Here is a 15,456-nt window from a genome sequence, read left to right as displayed (position 1 = left end):
ATTAGGGCTTAAAATAGCCAGGCATGGAACCCTGGAGAATGCACTTGGAGAGGATTGGGGCCAGACACCCAGGGCCCCTTCTCATGTTGGGATACATGGGGAAGGGAAGGGAGATAAAGACTGCCCAAGCTCTGCAAAGCTAACTTGGCTCATGTGACTGGGAAGGCGCCTGGGAAGCTGGAGATAAGGTGCTAATTTCACAAACTAACTGCCCAGCCTGGGCCATGGCAACTGTGGCCAGATCAGGAAGAAAAGCAGAAATGCTGGCAGGAGGAAGAGGGTGTGGGTCCTGGATGGACTCAAGAGGGCGGAGCTAGAGCGACATGGGCTGAGCACTCAGGGACAGGCAAACACACTTTATTCAGCACAAGAAGGTCTGGACAGAAGGCCATGAGCAGGGTCCCAGGCATGAAACTCTGCCTCAGGCCTCACTGTAAACAGAGCAAAGATCATCATGTAAACTGGGACAATGGAAGAGGGGGTTTGGAATGAGGTCACAGTGGGCCAGCCCTGCCTGGGCGAGTGTGAGCAGCTCTCATGGGCGCCAGGGTGGGGAGGGGGGATGGGCCTTGCTGATTTATATCGCCTCCCCAGGGAAGGCAATGAGTGAATTGAGGGGGAGCAGCTGGGCTGCTGGGTCAGCACATGATTAGAAGGGTCTGAGAGCCACAGCCAGGGGTTCACCAGGTGGGTGAGGAGGGCTTGGCAGGCCTTTGCAGGCTCACCACACCTGCACTAGCAGCCTACCTCCAATTAGCAAACTATAAATGACACTGGCCTTCCCTGCCCAGGACACCGCTCCTGAGACCTGGGGTCAGTGTGGGAGTTGGGGAGGGCGCATCAGTGGGCGGATCAAGGCAGGCCTGCCGGCAGAACCAGCCTTACTGACCACAGCCTCAGGACATCATGATCAGGATGGGGAAGGGCTCAGGGGGTGCACCAGGGGAGTGCCAATTTTAACTTCTGCCTTGGGGTGTTGTGCTGGGCAGGGCCCATTCATGCACAGGCTGGATGGAAGGTAATCTAAGGTCAGGAAGCCTGTGCTGCAAGTCAGTTAGACTCTCCCATTCCCAGGGGTGCTATGCTGTGCCAAGAGGGCTGGGGGAGAAGGCGGTGCTGGTTACCCTGGGACCTTTGGGATATCAAGGAGAAGCCACTCGTCGGGGCCCGGATGGGGCCAGCTGAACTACCTATTAATACTACCTGGGGAGGGGTGGGCAAAAGATGACAACAGCATCTTCCTGATTGTCCCTGCTAACTGGAGCAGGAAATGTCCCAAACACAACGTCCTCTGCCAGGAGAGAACCTATTGTGATCCTCCTCCAAGGTGTGACCAAGAGCTGCGGACTCATTTAGGGACCCAGACCCCTTCCGTTCTGAAGGCTCTGTGCCCCCATGTGGCTGTGCATGTTGGCTCACCAGCAGGGGGCGGAATAGAGCTGTGTGTCTGGAGGCGGGGAGGCCAAGGCTGGTTCCCTGAGGATGGATGGGTATCAGGCATCCAACTCTCATTAAAAAGTCTAAGTGAACAAGGGTTGGGGTAGAGAGACCCAGGGAAGGCCAGTGCTACCTAAATGACTCACAGCTGGGGCGGGGGTGGCAGGGGTGACACCATCACACCCTGGTATCCAGGGATCACAACTGACAGGCAGAAGGAACACAGGCAATCACTGTGGAGGCAAGCAGGAAGGCTGCTCGGGGCACGTGCCCTGCTGGGGACTCACTCATCAAACTTCCCCTCTCGAATGTGCTCAAAGGAGAAGGGCAGGAACTTGAAGCCAGCCCCCGAGTAGAATTTGTTCTGGAATTCCACCCTGGAAAGAAGAGGAGTAGAGCCGTCATTTCACGGGGAAAATGAGGTAGGGCCGAGCGTGGCGGCTCACGCTTCAACTCTGGGGGACAGGGGCAGGTGGCTCTATGGCCAGCCAGGGCGGCACAGTGAGCCCCTGTCGAAAATTCAATGAAACAAATAGGTGAAATGGGATGGGGTTGAGGATCCTTGCTGCTCTTGCAGAGGACCTGAGTTTGGTTCTCAGCACCCACACGGCTGTTCACAACTGCCTTTAACGGCAGCTCCTGAAGATCTCACACCCTCTTCTAGCCTCCGTGGCCTCACTCAGGTATTTTAAAAATAAAACAATAAAGAAACAAGAGGGTCTCGCTGTGTTGCCCAGGCTGGCCCTGAACTCCTGGACTCATGCCATCCTCTTGCTCTAGCCTCCAGGATAGCTGGGACTACAGTGGCTGCCACCATCCAGCCCAGAGCAACCTTCCTCAGGTTTCTGTTCTCTGTTCCCTCTAACTCTGCCCTCGTGGTGAGCGTGAGAAAGCTCTTTCTTGGCTGCTCATAGCCCAGGAGCTGCTTTTACTTAGCTCATTTTCTTTCTTTCTTTTTTTTTTTTTTTAAGATTTATTTATTATTTATACAACATTCTGCCCACACACCAGATCCTACTATAGATGGTTGTGAGCCACCATGTGGTTGCTGGGAATTGAACTCAGGACTTTTGGAAGAACAGTGAGTGTTCTTAACCTCTGAGCCATCTCTCCAGCCCTACTTAGCTCCTTTTCATTTATGATCTATGTTATGCCATGTGCATGTGCTGCAGCACATGTGGGAGTTAGAGGAGAGCTCCGTGGAGATGGTCCTCTCGCTTCCCCCTTCCAGCTTTGCTGGACAGTTTATGTCAACTTGACAAAGGGTAGACTCATTTGAGAGCTGAGAATCTCAAGAGATAATGCCTCCATGAGATCTGGCTGTAGGCAGGCCTATAAGGGAGTTTTCTTAATTAGTGACTGATGGGGGAGGGCCCAGCCCACTGTGGGCGGCGCTATCCCTGGGCTGGTGGTCCTGGGTTCCATAAGAAAGCAGGCTGACAAGTCAAGGGAAGCAAGCTAGTAAGCAGCAGCCCTCCATGGCCTCTGCATCTAGGTGCCTGTTTGAGTTCCTGTCCTGACTTCCTCCAGGGATGAACAGTGTTGTGGAAGTGTAAGCCAAGTAAGCCCTCTCCTCCGCCGGCTGCTGGGATCATGGTGTTTCATCACAGCGATGCTGACCCTAAGACACACCTTTGTGGGTTCTGGAAACTGAACTCACGTAACCAGACTTTCGAGGTGAGCGCTGTTATCCACAGAGTCATCTCACTGCCCTCTCTTTTTAGTGATCGTTTAAATTAAAAATAACATTTAAACTTTATTTTGGGAGGAGGTCAGAGGTCAACTTTGTGGAATCAGTTCTCTTCCACCTTTCCATGGGTACTGAGGGCCAGACTTGGGTCACCAGGCTTGAGTGGCAGCACCTTTACCACAGGACCGCTACCTTTACCACAGGACCACCTTGCCATCGCCTCAGGAGCTACTTTCAGAGCCCAGGCCCACCCTCAGCAAGACCATGTAGAGGATAGCTGTTTGCCCTCCCATTTCATTCTCACTTTGTCCTACTGTTTGTGCTAGATGCTGCAGCAGCACAGAAGGCACAGGATGATAGCACTAAGTTGATGAAGAGAAGTCTCCCGTACCCTGCCCTGGCAGGCGCTCACACAGCCCACATCTAAGAGAAGCCTCTGGGAGGAATTCTGTTTTGGGTAAGCATGAGGACCATCCTCCCCCCCACCCCCCAAGAAGGGCAGAGTTCGGAGCAAATGCTAAAGTTATTCAGTTCAGGGGTGGAAACTTTCAGGAAAGAGGGAGGGGGCTGGGAGGGTATTCTTCTCAAAGCAAAAATATTCTCCAACCACAAAAACATCTGAGAAAGAATTCTCCTCTAGAGACTAAAAGGAAAAGCAGGGCCTTAATTCCCTTCCCAGGCAGCCCAGCAGCCATCCCTGCTGAGCAACCTGGGGCCTTTTCCTACTCAGAGGGGCAGGAAGAAGTCGGAGCAAGGCTGCCTGACTGTTTCCTCCCGCACACTCCCCTGGCCGGCGGCCCAGCAGCCAAACCACCACCAAATATGGACAGAAACACGCACGCGTGATTCAGAGAAGAAGGCCAAGCTGCCCTGCAGCATAGTTTCCACTGGGCACCGTGTGCTTCTTGCAAGCACAGACAGGGATGGGACTGTGGTGAGCTCTGGGGACAGGTGACAAAGGCTTTAAGAAGCTTCAAGGCCCAGCAGAGCTACTGGCTATACCTGTTGGGAAAAGGGGGGAGAAGGTTCTGTGTAGAAGTGTTCCTTGGTGCTCTCTCCTCTCCCTCCTGCTTCTGCAGGGGCAGGACCAGGCCCCAAGGGCTCCCAGGGAAGATGGGACCCAGCAATGGCGCTGCAGGACTCCAGGGCCCAGACTCATCCTACTCCACAGTGCGGGCTTCTCAGAAGCCCTTCTGCGCATTCTGGCCGCAGGGCTGGCTCTGGAGGAGGGCAGCTAGCTCCTGCTTCTCTCCTGCTTCCCCTGCCTTTGGAGGCTTCGTGTCCGGTAGGCCTCATTCACGCATATCATGGGTATCTCCTAACAACTGAACAAAAGATGTGCGCCTCTCCTCTTCATCCAACACCAGGTGCCACCATAGGGTCCCAACTCATGCCTCCAGTTCTAGGGGCACTTTCAGAACTCGGCTTCTCTGGCTGGCCAGTCATACGGACAGACAATTCTAATTTCCAAACAGGGCAAATGGAACCCAAGTTTTTCTCAGAAGATTACAGGGTCACCAGCCTGCTAAGCAAACCCCTGCTTACCCCACGGGTCTGGGATGAGGCATAAAAGTTCTGCTGTGTAGGCTGATAGACAAGGTCCCTCTGATACTAGCCTTCCCATCAGCGGGAGCTCAGGGCAGTCCTAACCAAAGGTATCTTGGCTCTTCTAAAACTTTTGTTGTTTCCACAGTGCTTACAATGCAAGCTGGGGACACACACACACACAAACACAAACAGGAGACCAGCATCTTGGGGTTATCTAGAGGTCAATCTGACCTGACCTCCCATCTGGAGAGTCCTCACCTCAAATACAGAGATGGAAAACAATTTCCCTCTGGCTGTCCTACCCTCTTCCCCCAACCAGGGAAACGTGTGCTTCCTGAGACAGCACAGACCAAAGTTGCCTTGTGGGTTGAGAGGTGCCCACTCCTGCACGCTCCTCTGCTGTTCAGCTCAGCCTCGGGGGACTGCATGCCCAGTCACTGAAATGCACGTAGAGTCTCAAGGGGGCAGGCTGGCTTCTCTGGCACCCTTCCAGCTTCAGCTCCCGGCTAAGGCTGCCCAGTAAGCCAGGCGGGCTGAGGGAGCAAACGTGAGAACACACTGTTCCAGGGACCTGCTTTTCAGGGCTGGGTAAAGGAGGAAGGGCCGTGGGGCCTCTTCCCTTCCTGGTAGAGGGGATGGAGGAAGGCAGCTTTGGAAGAGGGCTGGAGCAGCTGCTTCTCTGGCTCCCCTCTTTACATCTCTCTGTCTGGTGGCTCAGAGGTTGGGTGAGGCCGTCAGCCCAGGACTATTTTCCCGGGGATTTTTGTTTTTATCTATTTATTGTAGCATTGCTTCATTCCTCATATGCCTGCTCCCGGTTCTGTTCCATCAACCACCAACCCAACCGAGACACAGACGGACTCCTGTCTCACCGCAACAGTCTTTCTGCATGGTTCTGCCGGCTGGTTACAATCAGATCCCTGCTTTGGGTCTAATCATGGATGGCAAGCACGTTCCAAGCACGCTTTCCGTGGGAAGAGACACGCCCAAGAGGAAGAAACTGTGTTCTTAAATGTCACTGGCCTTACGACCTTCACAAATCTCAGACTAGTGGCTTAGGCTGTCAAATCAAATTAACTGTTTTTCTTCTCGGTCCCACTAAAGAAACTCAGAACCTGCGTATCAGGGAAACACCAGGAAATGCTTGTGTCTCGAGCCAGGAGAGACCACCCAGCTATTCTTCACCAAAGGGCGGCAAAGCTCAGCTCCCTGCAGCCTTTGGCATACTTCTGCATTTGGCCAGTAGAGGGTGCCCCGCACCGATTAAACTTTTAAGTGGTGATGCCCAGGCTCGAAGGCCACCCACCCCTCCAAAGCCAGGGTTCCGAAAGCTGCAGGAGGAGGCTTCCTCTGCTTCTCCTTTCCACTCAATACTTACACTGCCACAGAGACAACTAAACAAAGGAGGCATGTACTCCCTGCCTGACCTTGCAGACCATGCGTACGGGGCATCAGAGGACAGCAGTGACCCTTTCGGGTCTCCCCGTTCTCTAACCAGCCTGAAAAAGTTGTTGATGGGGCACGCTAGCCAGGTCTCTCTCCCTCTAGGGCAATTTACTTTTCAGCCACTGTCCATTACAGGACGTCAGGGCACTTGGTGTGTACGTTATTTTCTGTTTTCTCACAGGAACTTTGCCATGTGGCTCCTGTCTTCTCTTTCCACACAAGGCGGAGTCGTGTTCAGAGAGGTCAGGATCACCACCAGTGAGGCGGGTCTGTCTCGGAAGCCTGCCTCACATCACCCACCACTTCTCCACCCTCCTTTAGGGGAACGGAGGAAGACACCGAGACACTTGAAGGCCATAGGTGAGCCTGAAATTATAGGTGATCTGGCAGTTAAACAGGCCATCCCAAGCTGCCTTAACTCCTGATGGGAGTGAGACTCAAGGCCAGGCAAGCTCTCCGTGGCATGGTGTTCTTGCCTTCCTGATCTGCTGACGGTTCTGATCCAAACTTCACAACTCCTCCCTCTGCCCGGGGTGGGAGGCAACTGGGCTTTAACACGGGCTGGGGTGGGGGAAGGGGTAGGTTATCTTCCCTCAACTCCAGAGCTCAGGAGACACAGATGTGAACAGGAAAGCCAGGAGGCCAAGAGGGCAAGAAAAAGTGAGTCACCAGCGGGGTGGTTATACAGAGATTCCCGCACTGGAGTGGCTGAGGAAGTGTGCTGAGGAGAGCTGGCTGATAAACTGGAGAGAGGGAGCCAAGCCAGCAGCTGAAAGCACTCCCCACCTCCCAGGCTTACAGTAAACAAGCCACTGGGTACGGAGAAGAGCCAGGAGGGAGAGCCCCCCCCCCCCCCCAGCACAGCCCTTCTAAAGCAGCTTTGGAGGACCACAGGCAGCCATGGCCCACCGCTAACACGCCTCACTTCTCTCACTTCTGGCAAAGCTGGCAGCAGAATCTTAAAGAAACTTGTGCTGCAGCCAGAAGAGAAAGGTGAGAGCCATGGCAGGAAGCTTCTCGGGTCAGGGCTGTGCAAAGCGAACCCTGAGACCACCCACGCCACTCTTCACCTCAGCCAGGGCCTTCACACGGCAGGCCAGGTGTGGGGTCAACTAGAGCTTCTCAGGGTGCTGGAATTAACCCTTCCTTGGGAATCACTACATAAAGGAGTAGAGGGAGCACAGGCTGCCCGGCTTTTAGGATAATTGCGTTTCAGGCATAGTTGAGAAATAGTCATACAAACGTTAGTCACTGCTTATCTGGAACTCAACCTCACTGAGCACCTGGTATTGGTAGAGATTTTTGTTGTTATTGTTTTTGTTTTTTTGAGACAAGGTTTCTCTGTGAAGCCTTGGCTGTTCTCAACTCACTTTGTAGACCAGGCTGGCCTCGAACTCACAGAGCTCCTCCTGCCTCTGCCTCCCTGAGTGCTGGGATTACAGGTGTGTGCTGTGAGTTGGCAATCTCCTTCCACCATGTGGTTCCAAAGGGCTGAACTCAGGTCATCGGGCTTGGCGGCCAGTGCTTTAACCCCCTCGCTAGCCTTCTCTTATGTTCTTATTTGCTAAGCCTGGCAATCCTCGTTTGAGGTCATGGTCCCAGCCCAGTGTCTACCTCTCCCGTCCCTGAACCATTTCTTCACACAGTGCATTAAGGACAACAAACATTACCCCTGCCCCTCCCCCATCTTCGTGCCACCTTTGGAAAAGCTGCTTTAGTGTACTAGCTGCACTGGCACGGGGGCACAGTAAAGGGACAAACCCGGGACAGAGTGCTCTAGTGTTCCTGGCTGGGCTCCAGTCTAGTGGTCTGAAAACAGGAGCCACAGGCCAGAACAAAACAAAACCATCTCTGTGGGTACCAAACTCCCAGTTGGGCATGGTAGTCCTTGCTGTAATCCTAACACTTGAAGCGGAAGCAGGAGAACTGAAAGTTCAAGGCCAGCCTAGCTATACAGCGAGACCCTATTTTTAAAAAGAAAATAGGTTAACAAACAAACAAACGGTAACAACAACACAAGACCTACCCTTCCCACTCCTCCCCCTCAACTGTGTAAGCACTATCAAAGCCCTGAGCAGTACTAAAGCAAGGAGTTCCCTGGAACCCTTGAAAAGATGAGCTGGGCTTTCCTGTGGCCTTTTTCCCCCTCAAGGTTCCGAGCCAGGAAAGGTGTGTGTGGTCCTGCAGTAAGGGCCGGCAGACTTCCGGTGCTAAGCAAGAGGACCGACCGCTCCCTGGGAGCAAGCGCGTGGCCGCTCCACCTAGGGCCCCTTACCACTCACCAGTGTAACCGCAGTGCGTGGAGGAAGGCTGAGAGGCCCTCCATGATCAGCAAGATGGCCACTGTCAGGGTGGCAAAGGCGGTGAAGATGAAAAACAGCGCTAACCCTCCGGCCAGGCTCCGGACGTGCAGGCCGATGTGGATGACCATGGTCCAGAGTACTTCAGAAAGCTCTGGGGGAGACATGAGGCGCAGCTGAGTTTAGCGAAAGGGGGTGGGGCGGGGCGCGAGGCCCATTTACCCTGGATTCCTGCAGTTAGGGCAGGATCACTGAACACCTAACTTGATTACGACTTAATACACCTTATCTGCATTCATTCTTGGATTCAGGAGCTGATCTGATTCCAGAACTTTACTGTGTTTCCATGGCCCTCCCTCCCCCATCACTCTAAGGGAGTTCCCAGAGAAGGAGAGGATTGGGGAGAGCACACTTACGCGCATGCGCCAGGCTCAGGGCCCAGAGCCGCAGGTAGGACGCGGTGTTGGAGATGCAGCCCAGGCAGTACTCGATGGTGTGGATGGCCTGGTGGACCATGGCATCGGCAAAGTCGAACTGGCATGGGAGGAAACCACAGAGGTTTATCAGGCTAGGAGGAGAGCATGAGGCCGCTGAATTGTCCCTGGAGCCCACGGCAGGGTGGGCCACTACATTCCTCAGAGCTGACTGTCTCACCTGTAGAGGGGCTGAGGTGCCAGTGTTGACTCTCTGAGTGGTGAGTGACTTCCCCAGAAATCCTTTCTGACCTGGCCTTTAACCTGAGCATCCCAGCACACTTCACTGTATCTCTCCCCCCTCGGCCTCCCTTTGCTGGCTTTGCAGTGTGTGCCACCGCATCGGGATTGTTTTTATTTTATGTGTAGGACTGTTCACCTGCAGGTAAGTGCACGCGCAGTGCCCTTGGAGTCTAGAAGAGGGGGTTGCATTTCCTGGAGCTGGAGTTACGGGTGGGTGTGGGCCACCATGTGGGTGCTGGGAACGAACCCAGGTCCTTTGTACGGGCATCCGTCTCTCCAGCCTCCAAGTGCATTTTTTTCAGACAGGCTCTCACTGTGTAGTCCTGGCTGGGCTGGAACTCACCCCGTGGGTACGGCTGGCTTCAAATTCAGATACCTGCCTGCCTCTGACTCCTGAGTGCTGCCTTTTTTTTTTTTTTTTAAAGATTTATTTATGTATTTTATATACATGGGTACTTTGTCTGATTGTACATCTACAGATCAGAAGATGGCATCAGACAGCTGCCATGTGGGTTCTGGGAACTGAACTCAGGACCTTTGGAAGAGCAGTGTTACTCAACTGCTGAGCCATCTCTCCAGCCCATGTATGTATATAATTTTAAAATTTATTTATTTTTATTTTATGTGTATTGGTGTCTTCCCTGCAACACTTGCAGAGACCAGCAGAGCGGGTCAGAGCCTCTGGAATAGAAGGTGTGATACTTTGTGAGCCTCTGTGTAGATGCTGAGAATTGAACCAACGGCCTCTGGAAGAGAAGCCAGTGCTCTTGGCTCTTGACCACTGCCCTGTCTCTCCAGTTCCACACTGTGGATTTTTGTTTTGTTTTCTTTTCTGCTTTTTGTTTTTCGAGGCAGGGTTTCTCTGTGTAGCCTTGGCTGTCTAGGAAACTGAAACTCACTCTGTAGGCCAGGCTGGCCTCAAACTCACAGAGATCCACCTGCCTCTGCCTCTGCCTCTGCCTCCCCAATTGCTGGGATTGAAGGTGTGTGCCACTGCGCCCAGCTCAGAATGGCTTTCTACGGAAGATGGCTACGTCACCTCCCAGTGGTTAGATCTAACAGACACTCTGTGCCCTGGGCTGTACTTGGTGGCATCTGTCACTGTGGCTGAGTCCTTTCTCCTTGAGACACTCCGTTGCCTCTTGGTCTTCCTCCGCCTCTGTGACATTCCTTCCTCTGCACCACTGTCCCTCCAGGGTGAGTCACGGCCTTGCCCTGAAGTCTTTTCTGTAGAACTGACACAGACTCACTAGACCCACAGACTCACCCCTGGGACTGACTTGCAAACAAACATGCCCGCCCCTGTGCTGTCCATCCTCGGCTAGCTATGCTATGTCTCCTGGGTGCCCCAGGGCTCCAGGCCCATCATCACTGACTGAAACATAGCAGTCTCCCCTCTGATTCCACCAAGATTCTGCTCACTGTTCCATCTGCAAGCCAGGGCCTTCCCTTTCAACTCTCCCCACCCCCGTAAGTGACTGACTTCATTTTAAGCCACCCAGTCCTTTCCTAAATCACGGTACAGAATGTCCTGTGCCCGTCTCCCCACAGCTCTACCACAGGGTCACAGCAGTACCCACGCCCCTCGGCTTCACTACTCTGATAGCTCCTTGTTGCCAAAGTGAGGCTCCAACTACGGTCACTCTCTGCCAACCTCTCCTTTCAGGAGTTCCCCAACTCCTGCACCCGCTCACCAGGGGCTGGGCCTGTGGGCCTTCATCTTGTGTTCCCACAGCGTCCTGGGAACACATGCACCATGGTGTCTGTCACCAGACCATCTCCCTACCTTGTCTGGAGGATCCTTAAAGGCAAGAGCTACTTTTCTTCTCTCCGTTTCTACGGCACTGAACATAGCGCTTCACACTGAGGGCGTGTGACACACGGAGGGTGCGTGACTGCGCAGATGGGTGGGTGAGTGGGGATGAGTTGATGAAAGCAGCTGGTGAGAAGACACAGCAGGGGGAGGGGCCACTGACTCTTGGATGGTTACAGCCTTCAGAGCTCTCGCAGGTAGCAAGTAGCCTGGGCCTGGTTCGGAGCTGGACTAGACTGCCTCCTAGAGTGAGGGTACAGTTGCCCTGCCCGGAATGAACACGTGTTTACATCTAAAGCAGCGTGGGGGAATTGCAGAAGCAAGCTGCATTGCTTTTTAGGAATCTGCTTTGTTTGAAATTATTACATAAGTATCTAAACCTGGCTGTGGAGAATCAATGCTGGATAAAGACAAAGTTGTAAGTATGGCAGAAGCCAGGGGGAGCGAATTCCCTGAGCGTGCTCGGTGGCCCGGTATTACACCATAGCCCATCTTCTTGACTGTCCAGTTCCCAGGGACATGGCTGTAAATGAGGCACTAGTTGATTAGAACATTCTGCTGCTGCTGCTGGTACTGGTACTAAATGAAGCAAATATCTGGAAAGCAGTACGCTGGAGGTAGCGATACTGGGCGAGGGCCAGGCTCCTCAACCATGCCAGAAAGCTCAGCCAGCAACTATGCACAGACACCTGGCCCAGAAGCAGGCAAGGTAGTCCCTCCAGCCATCAGGGAGACCAAAACTGCCTGTTTTGACACAGAACAGCAAAGGTTTTCCACGGCTATGCATCGCCCCTTGGAGAGACCAGGAAAGGGAAGGAACGGTTCACAGGTACAGGTATGTTAGAGAGAAGTTTGGGGGAAAGATGTAAACAGTGCAGCAAGGTCTTTGAAAATCTGTCTCAAAACATGAATGTTGGTAAATGAATTGCTGCCGAGCTACAAGGCCTGGTACTGTAAACGGCCTAAGCGTTTAGCTTTCTTTCCATTCTATTCTTGATTTCTTTCCATTCTAGTCTTAACATAGGAAGACCTTTCCTGCAGATGGATTTCTTTTCCCTGGATATACCTGAGAGGCAAAGCTCATTTTGAAAGCTGTTGACTTCTCAACCAGGTCGTGTGGAGCTAGGACTGACTCCAAGCAAGGGTCTTGTGGCCCTAAGTTGAGGCGCCACCGAGCTGATGGGGGCAGCGGGAGAGGCTGCAGCTCAGACAGGAGGAAGGGTGAGCTTAGCTTGCAAGCACTCAGAGGAGCAGGGCGGGGACCACTACCCCCGGTGGCAGAGCAACCAACACATCCCAGGAGAGGAGGGTGGAGACCCATGACCCTTGACCCCGAGGGCAATGACGTCAAGAATGCCAGTACAGACATTACTTGCAGCTTCTTCAAAGCCAGTTTCAGAGGTATTAGACTAGCAGTCAACAGCACAAGGACAGAGGTGACCGACATGAGATGCAGTTAATGGAGATGAACTGTTTCAGAATGCAGGCTCACAAATCAGCTAGAAATGGCCAGTGAGATGCAGGATGCACGGCGTCACGTGTGTGGCCCCGGGGTGCAGTAGGGTTGGCAGAGTGAACACAAGGATGGGAAAAAGAGAAGCCCCAGATAGACACGAAGGCTCTGGTCTTACCACTTCGTCCTCGGTAGGCTTGAAAACACAAATTCACACTTAGTGGGAAGCTGTGCCACACACAAGATCACAAGCTATGAGTACGCATTACTGACTGGGTTTTTAGGGGGAGGCTGGTTAGTTGGGGATAGCATGTTGGAGGAACTCTCCCTTAGCACAGACTTAAAGGGCAATTTAAGGTACTTATTTTTAAAGGCAGCCCAACACTTGCAGTTAAAAACAAACAAACAAACAAAAAAACAACCAAAAACCAAAAGCATAGTCAGAGTGGCCAGACTGAAAAAGCCAGCCTAGTTCCTCATTGCTATTTTATTTGCTTTAAAAAAATAATACAATCGAGGGAGAGAGTTAGTAGTTTAGTTGGGAGGCATTGTGCCACGAATGGAGAATGAATTTTAAACAGCTGACTTGGAGAGCAGAGTCAACAGGAAAGGCAGCCAGGCCTGATTTCCTTGCCGCTCTCACTCACTAAAAAGAAGACAGAGAGCAATTTTTAAAAGCTCTTAAAAAACAAACAAACAAAACCCCTTGGATGACGAACACCTCGATGAGGCGGGCCTCAAAAGGCAGCCCCGAGGTCGGCCAGTGAACAGCGTGACTAAGGACTCGGGAGGAGCAGAGGATGAAGAAGCTATGCTGAAGGCTCCCGTGTTTGGGGTTAGCAAGAGGTGAGACGCTGGGCACTGCGTGGCTGGAGGAGAGCAGTTAGTGGCTGAGGCCACATGCAGCGCACCACAGACCCAAGGAGTTCAAGAAGAGCAGAGCCGAGCTGCGTGGGCTCCGTGGCCGCACCTGGAGATTAGAGCAGGCCCCGCAGGGCAAGCTGCCGCGCCCCAAGCAAGGCCCGACAGTGGCCAGTCATTAGTAGTTTGATTTTTCGAGGAGACGATTGAGTAAGCCTCTTAGGAAACAAGCCCGGAGCTGCCCGAGGTAGGAGAGGAAGCCCGCGCCACCGGCTCTTACCTCTTCTGCGTCCTCTGAGTGGGTGGAGAGCTGGTCATGCTGAATAATTTCAGCATCCTCCTCTGTCGGTCCGTTGCCCACCCTGATCCCACCAAAGTTGAGAGTTCCCTACACAGACGAACAGAAAGAGCAGTATTTGCCTGGGCTTTAGTGTGGCACTCTGTGAGGTAGGGAAGGGCGGTGGTTAGTACATAACAATCCTCAGAAACGTATACATCCTATCAACAAAAGCAACGGCCGCTGATGGGTCAGGCTAAGTGAGAAAAACTGAGGAGCTGACCCACCCCAGCCACCGCCGCTGTGGCCCCCACGGGTGGCAGCCCTGAGTTTACCACCTCATCTGGTGACACCGAGATGAAGCAACCTTGCCTTGGTCAGTGCTAACTGAGTTAGTTCTTGGTGAGCAAGGAGCCGAACATGGACACGCTCTCACAACAAGCACAGCTCAGCCTGTAAAGGCGAGAGGGCCTGAATGTTGCTGGAACCGAAGATGAGACTTTCCAAGTGCGATGTGGGAGGACAGATGGCAGCGGATGGCATGGTGAGGGTGCCCTGCTCTGACAGGTTTTCAACAGGAGCCCAAGAGTTCCAGCAACCTCTACCAGAAATGAACCAGGCCTGTCTAGAACAAAGGGCTCCCCAGGTCTGGGAAGACAAAACAGAACAACATCCTAACAGACACCCATTTGTGGCTAAAGAATACTGAGTTTTAACAATGGAAAGTAGAGCGGAGACCCCGTTCTGTCAGAGCCAGAGTGAAAGGGACTTAGGAAGCAGCTCCTGGACCATTTACTGTGGGGTTAGCAACCCCAGGCTGGTGAACTGCGTCCTTGCAACCTGACCTTTCCAGTAAGCTTGAACAATGTGTAAACAGGGCTGGGAACCTCCCTATGGTTCCCCTTTAGCTTCATCTTTTGGGGAACCTCTTTTACTGCAGCTCTCTGGCCAGTTCAGACTCCAGTGTTTCCATAGGTAGATTCTCATTTTCTTGTAGTAGCTGTCCTACAAGGCTGGTCATAGAAACAGCCACAGCAGGAGTACTTTGGAAGCCTCCCTCCCCCAACAAGACAGGGTTTCTCTGTGTAGCCCTGGCTGTCCTGAAACTCACTGTGTAGACCCAGCTGGCCTCAAACTCAGAGGTCTGCCTGCCTCTGCCTCCTGAGTACTGGAACTAAAGGCGTGTGCTAGTATGCCCAGTTGGAAGCTATGTTTTCAATAGATTCTCAAATGCTATCCCCAGAAATACATACTTAATATACAGACTTAGTAGGCCTGGGGTAGGGTACAGGAAAGCATTGCTGAAAAGTGGGATAATCGTTGTGAAGGGTGCACCAAAATACAAAAAACACATTGCACCCTTGAAGATTCAACAGTCCCATTACTAAGACATCTGTGTCTACAAAAGCCAGCAAGACACACATGCACCAGGACATTCTCTGCGTCGCTGCTTAAAATAGCAGAGAATTGGAGCTGTCACCACAGGCAGCACCAACAGTGGTTACGTTCCTTCAGCACATCCAGAGGATTCTAGGCAATGTTAGGTACCATAAAAAGATTGGCAGCTACTCTGAAAACGACCTCTAAGAAACACCAAGAGGCAGGAGAGTGACTCAGTTTAAAGCAGTTCCTGATACATCTCTGTCCTTCTAGGTATACATACATGTCTACACACCTATCAGCAGGTGACAGACGTGTGCAGAAGCAAAGCCTCGACCTGATAGCAATGCCCTGGGGGAGGAGAGCGGTAGGGACTGAGACTTCTTGGTTCGCAGTACCAGAGCTCTCCACTGGTACTGCCCACTACTTGCTTTTCTTCCTTCCTCCCTCCCTCCCTCCCTCCCTCCCTCCCTCCCTCCCTCCCTCCCTCTTTCTTTCTTTCTTTCTTTCTTTCTTTCTTTCTTTCTTTCTTTCT

At 52.7% G+C, this 15,456-nt stretch overlaps 1 protein-coding gene across 4 annotated transcripts in view; it reads right to left on the bottom strand.

The window, feature by feature from the left end:
- Nucleotides 1–341: 341 nt before the first annotated feature.
- Atp6v0a1 (ATPase H+ transporting V0 subunit a1) overlaps nt 342–15,456 on the bottom strand; it is a 53,046-nt gene continuing 37,931 nt past the window's right edge. For 2 of the 4 annotated variants that reach the window (XM_055619984.1, XM_055619986.1), the window contains exons 18-22: nt 13,545–13,652; nt 12,582–12,599; nt 8,838–8,955; nt 8,404–8,575; nt 342–1,814 (exon numbers count right to left, since the gene is read on the bottom strand). In XM_055619984.1, coding sequence (XP_055475959.1) covers nt 1,721–1,814; nt 8,404–8,575; nt 8,838–8,955; nt 12,582–12,599; nt 13,545–13,652 — 510 coding nt within the window. In that variant the 3' untranslated portion in view covers nt 342–1,720. The remainder of the gene's footprint in view (nt 1,815–8,403; nt 8,576–8,837; nt 8,956–12,581; nt 12,600–13,544; nt 13,653–15,456) is intronic. The other 2 variants (XM_055619985.1, XM_055619987.1) reach the window with 1 other exon arrangement.

The sequence above is a fragment of the Psammomys obesus genome, unplaced genomic scaffold (genome assembly GCF_907164565.1).
Source record: "Psammomys obesus unplaced genomic scaffold, mPsaObe1.curated_primary_1811, whole genome shotgun sequence".
Lineage (NCBI taxonomy): Eukaryota > Metazoa > Chordata > Mammalia > Rodentia > Muridae > Psammomys > Psammomys obesus.
Note: the sequence above shows the minus strand (reverse complement) of the source record. Positions and strands in the feature narration are given on the sequence as shown.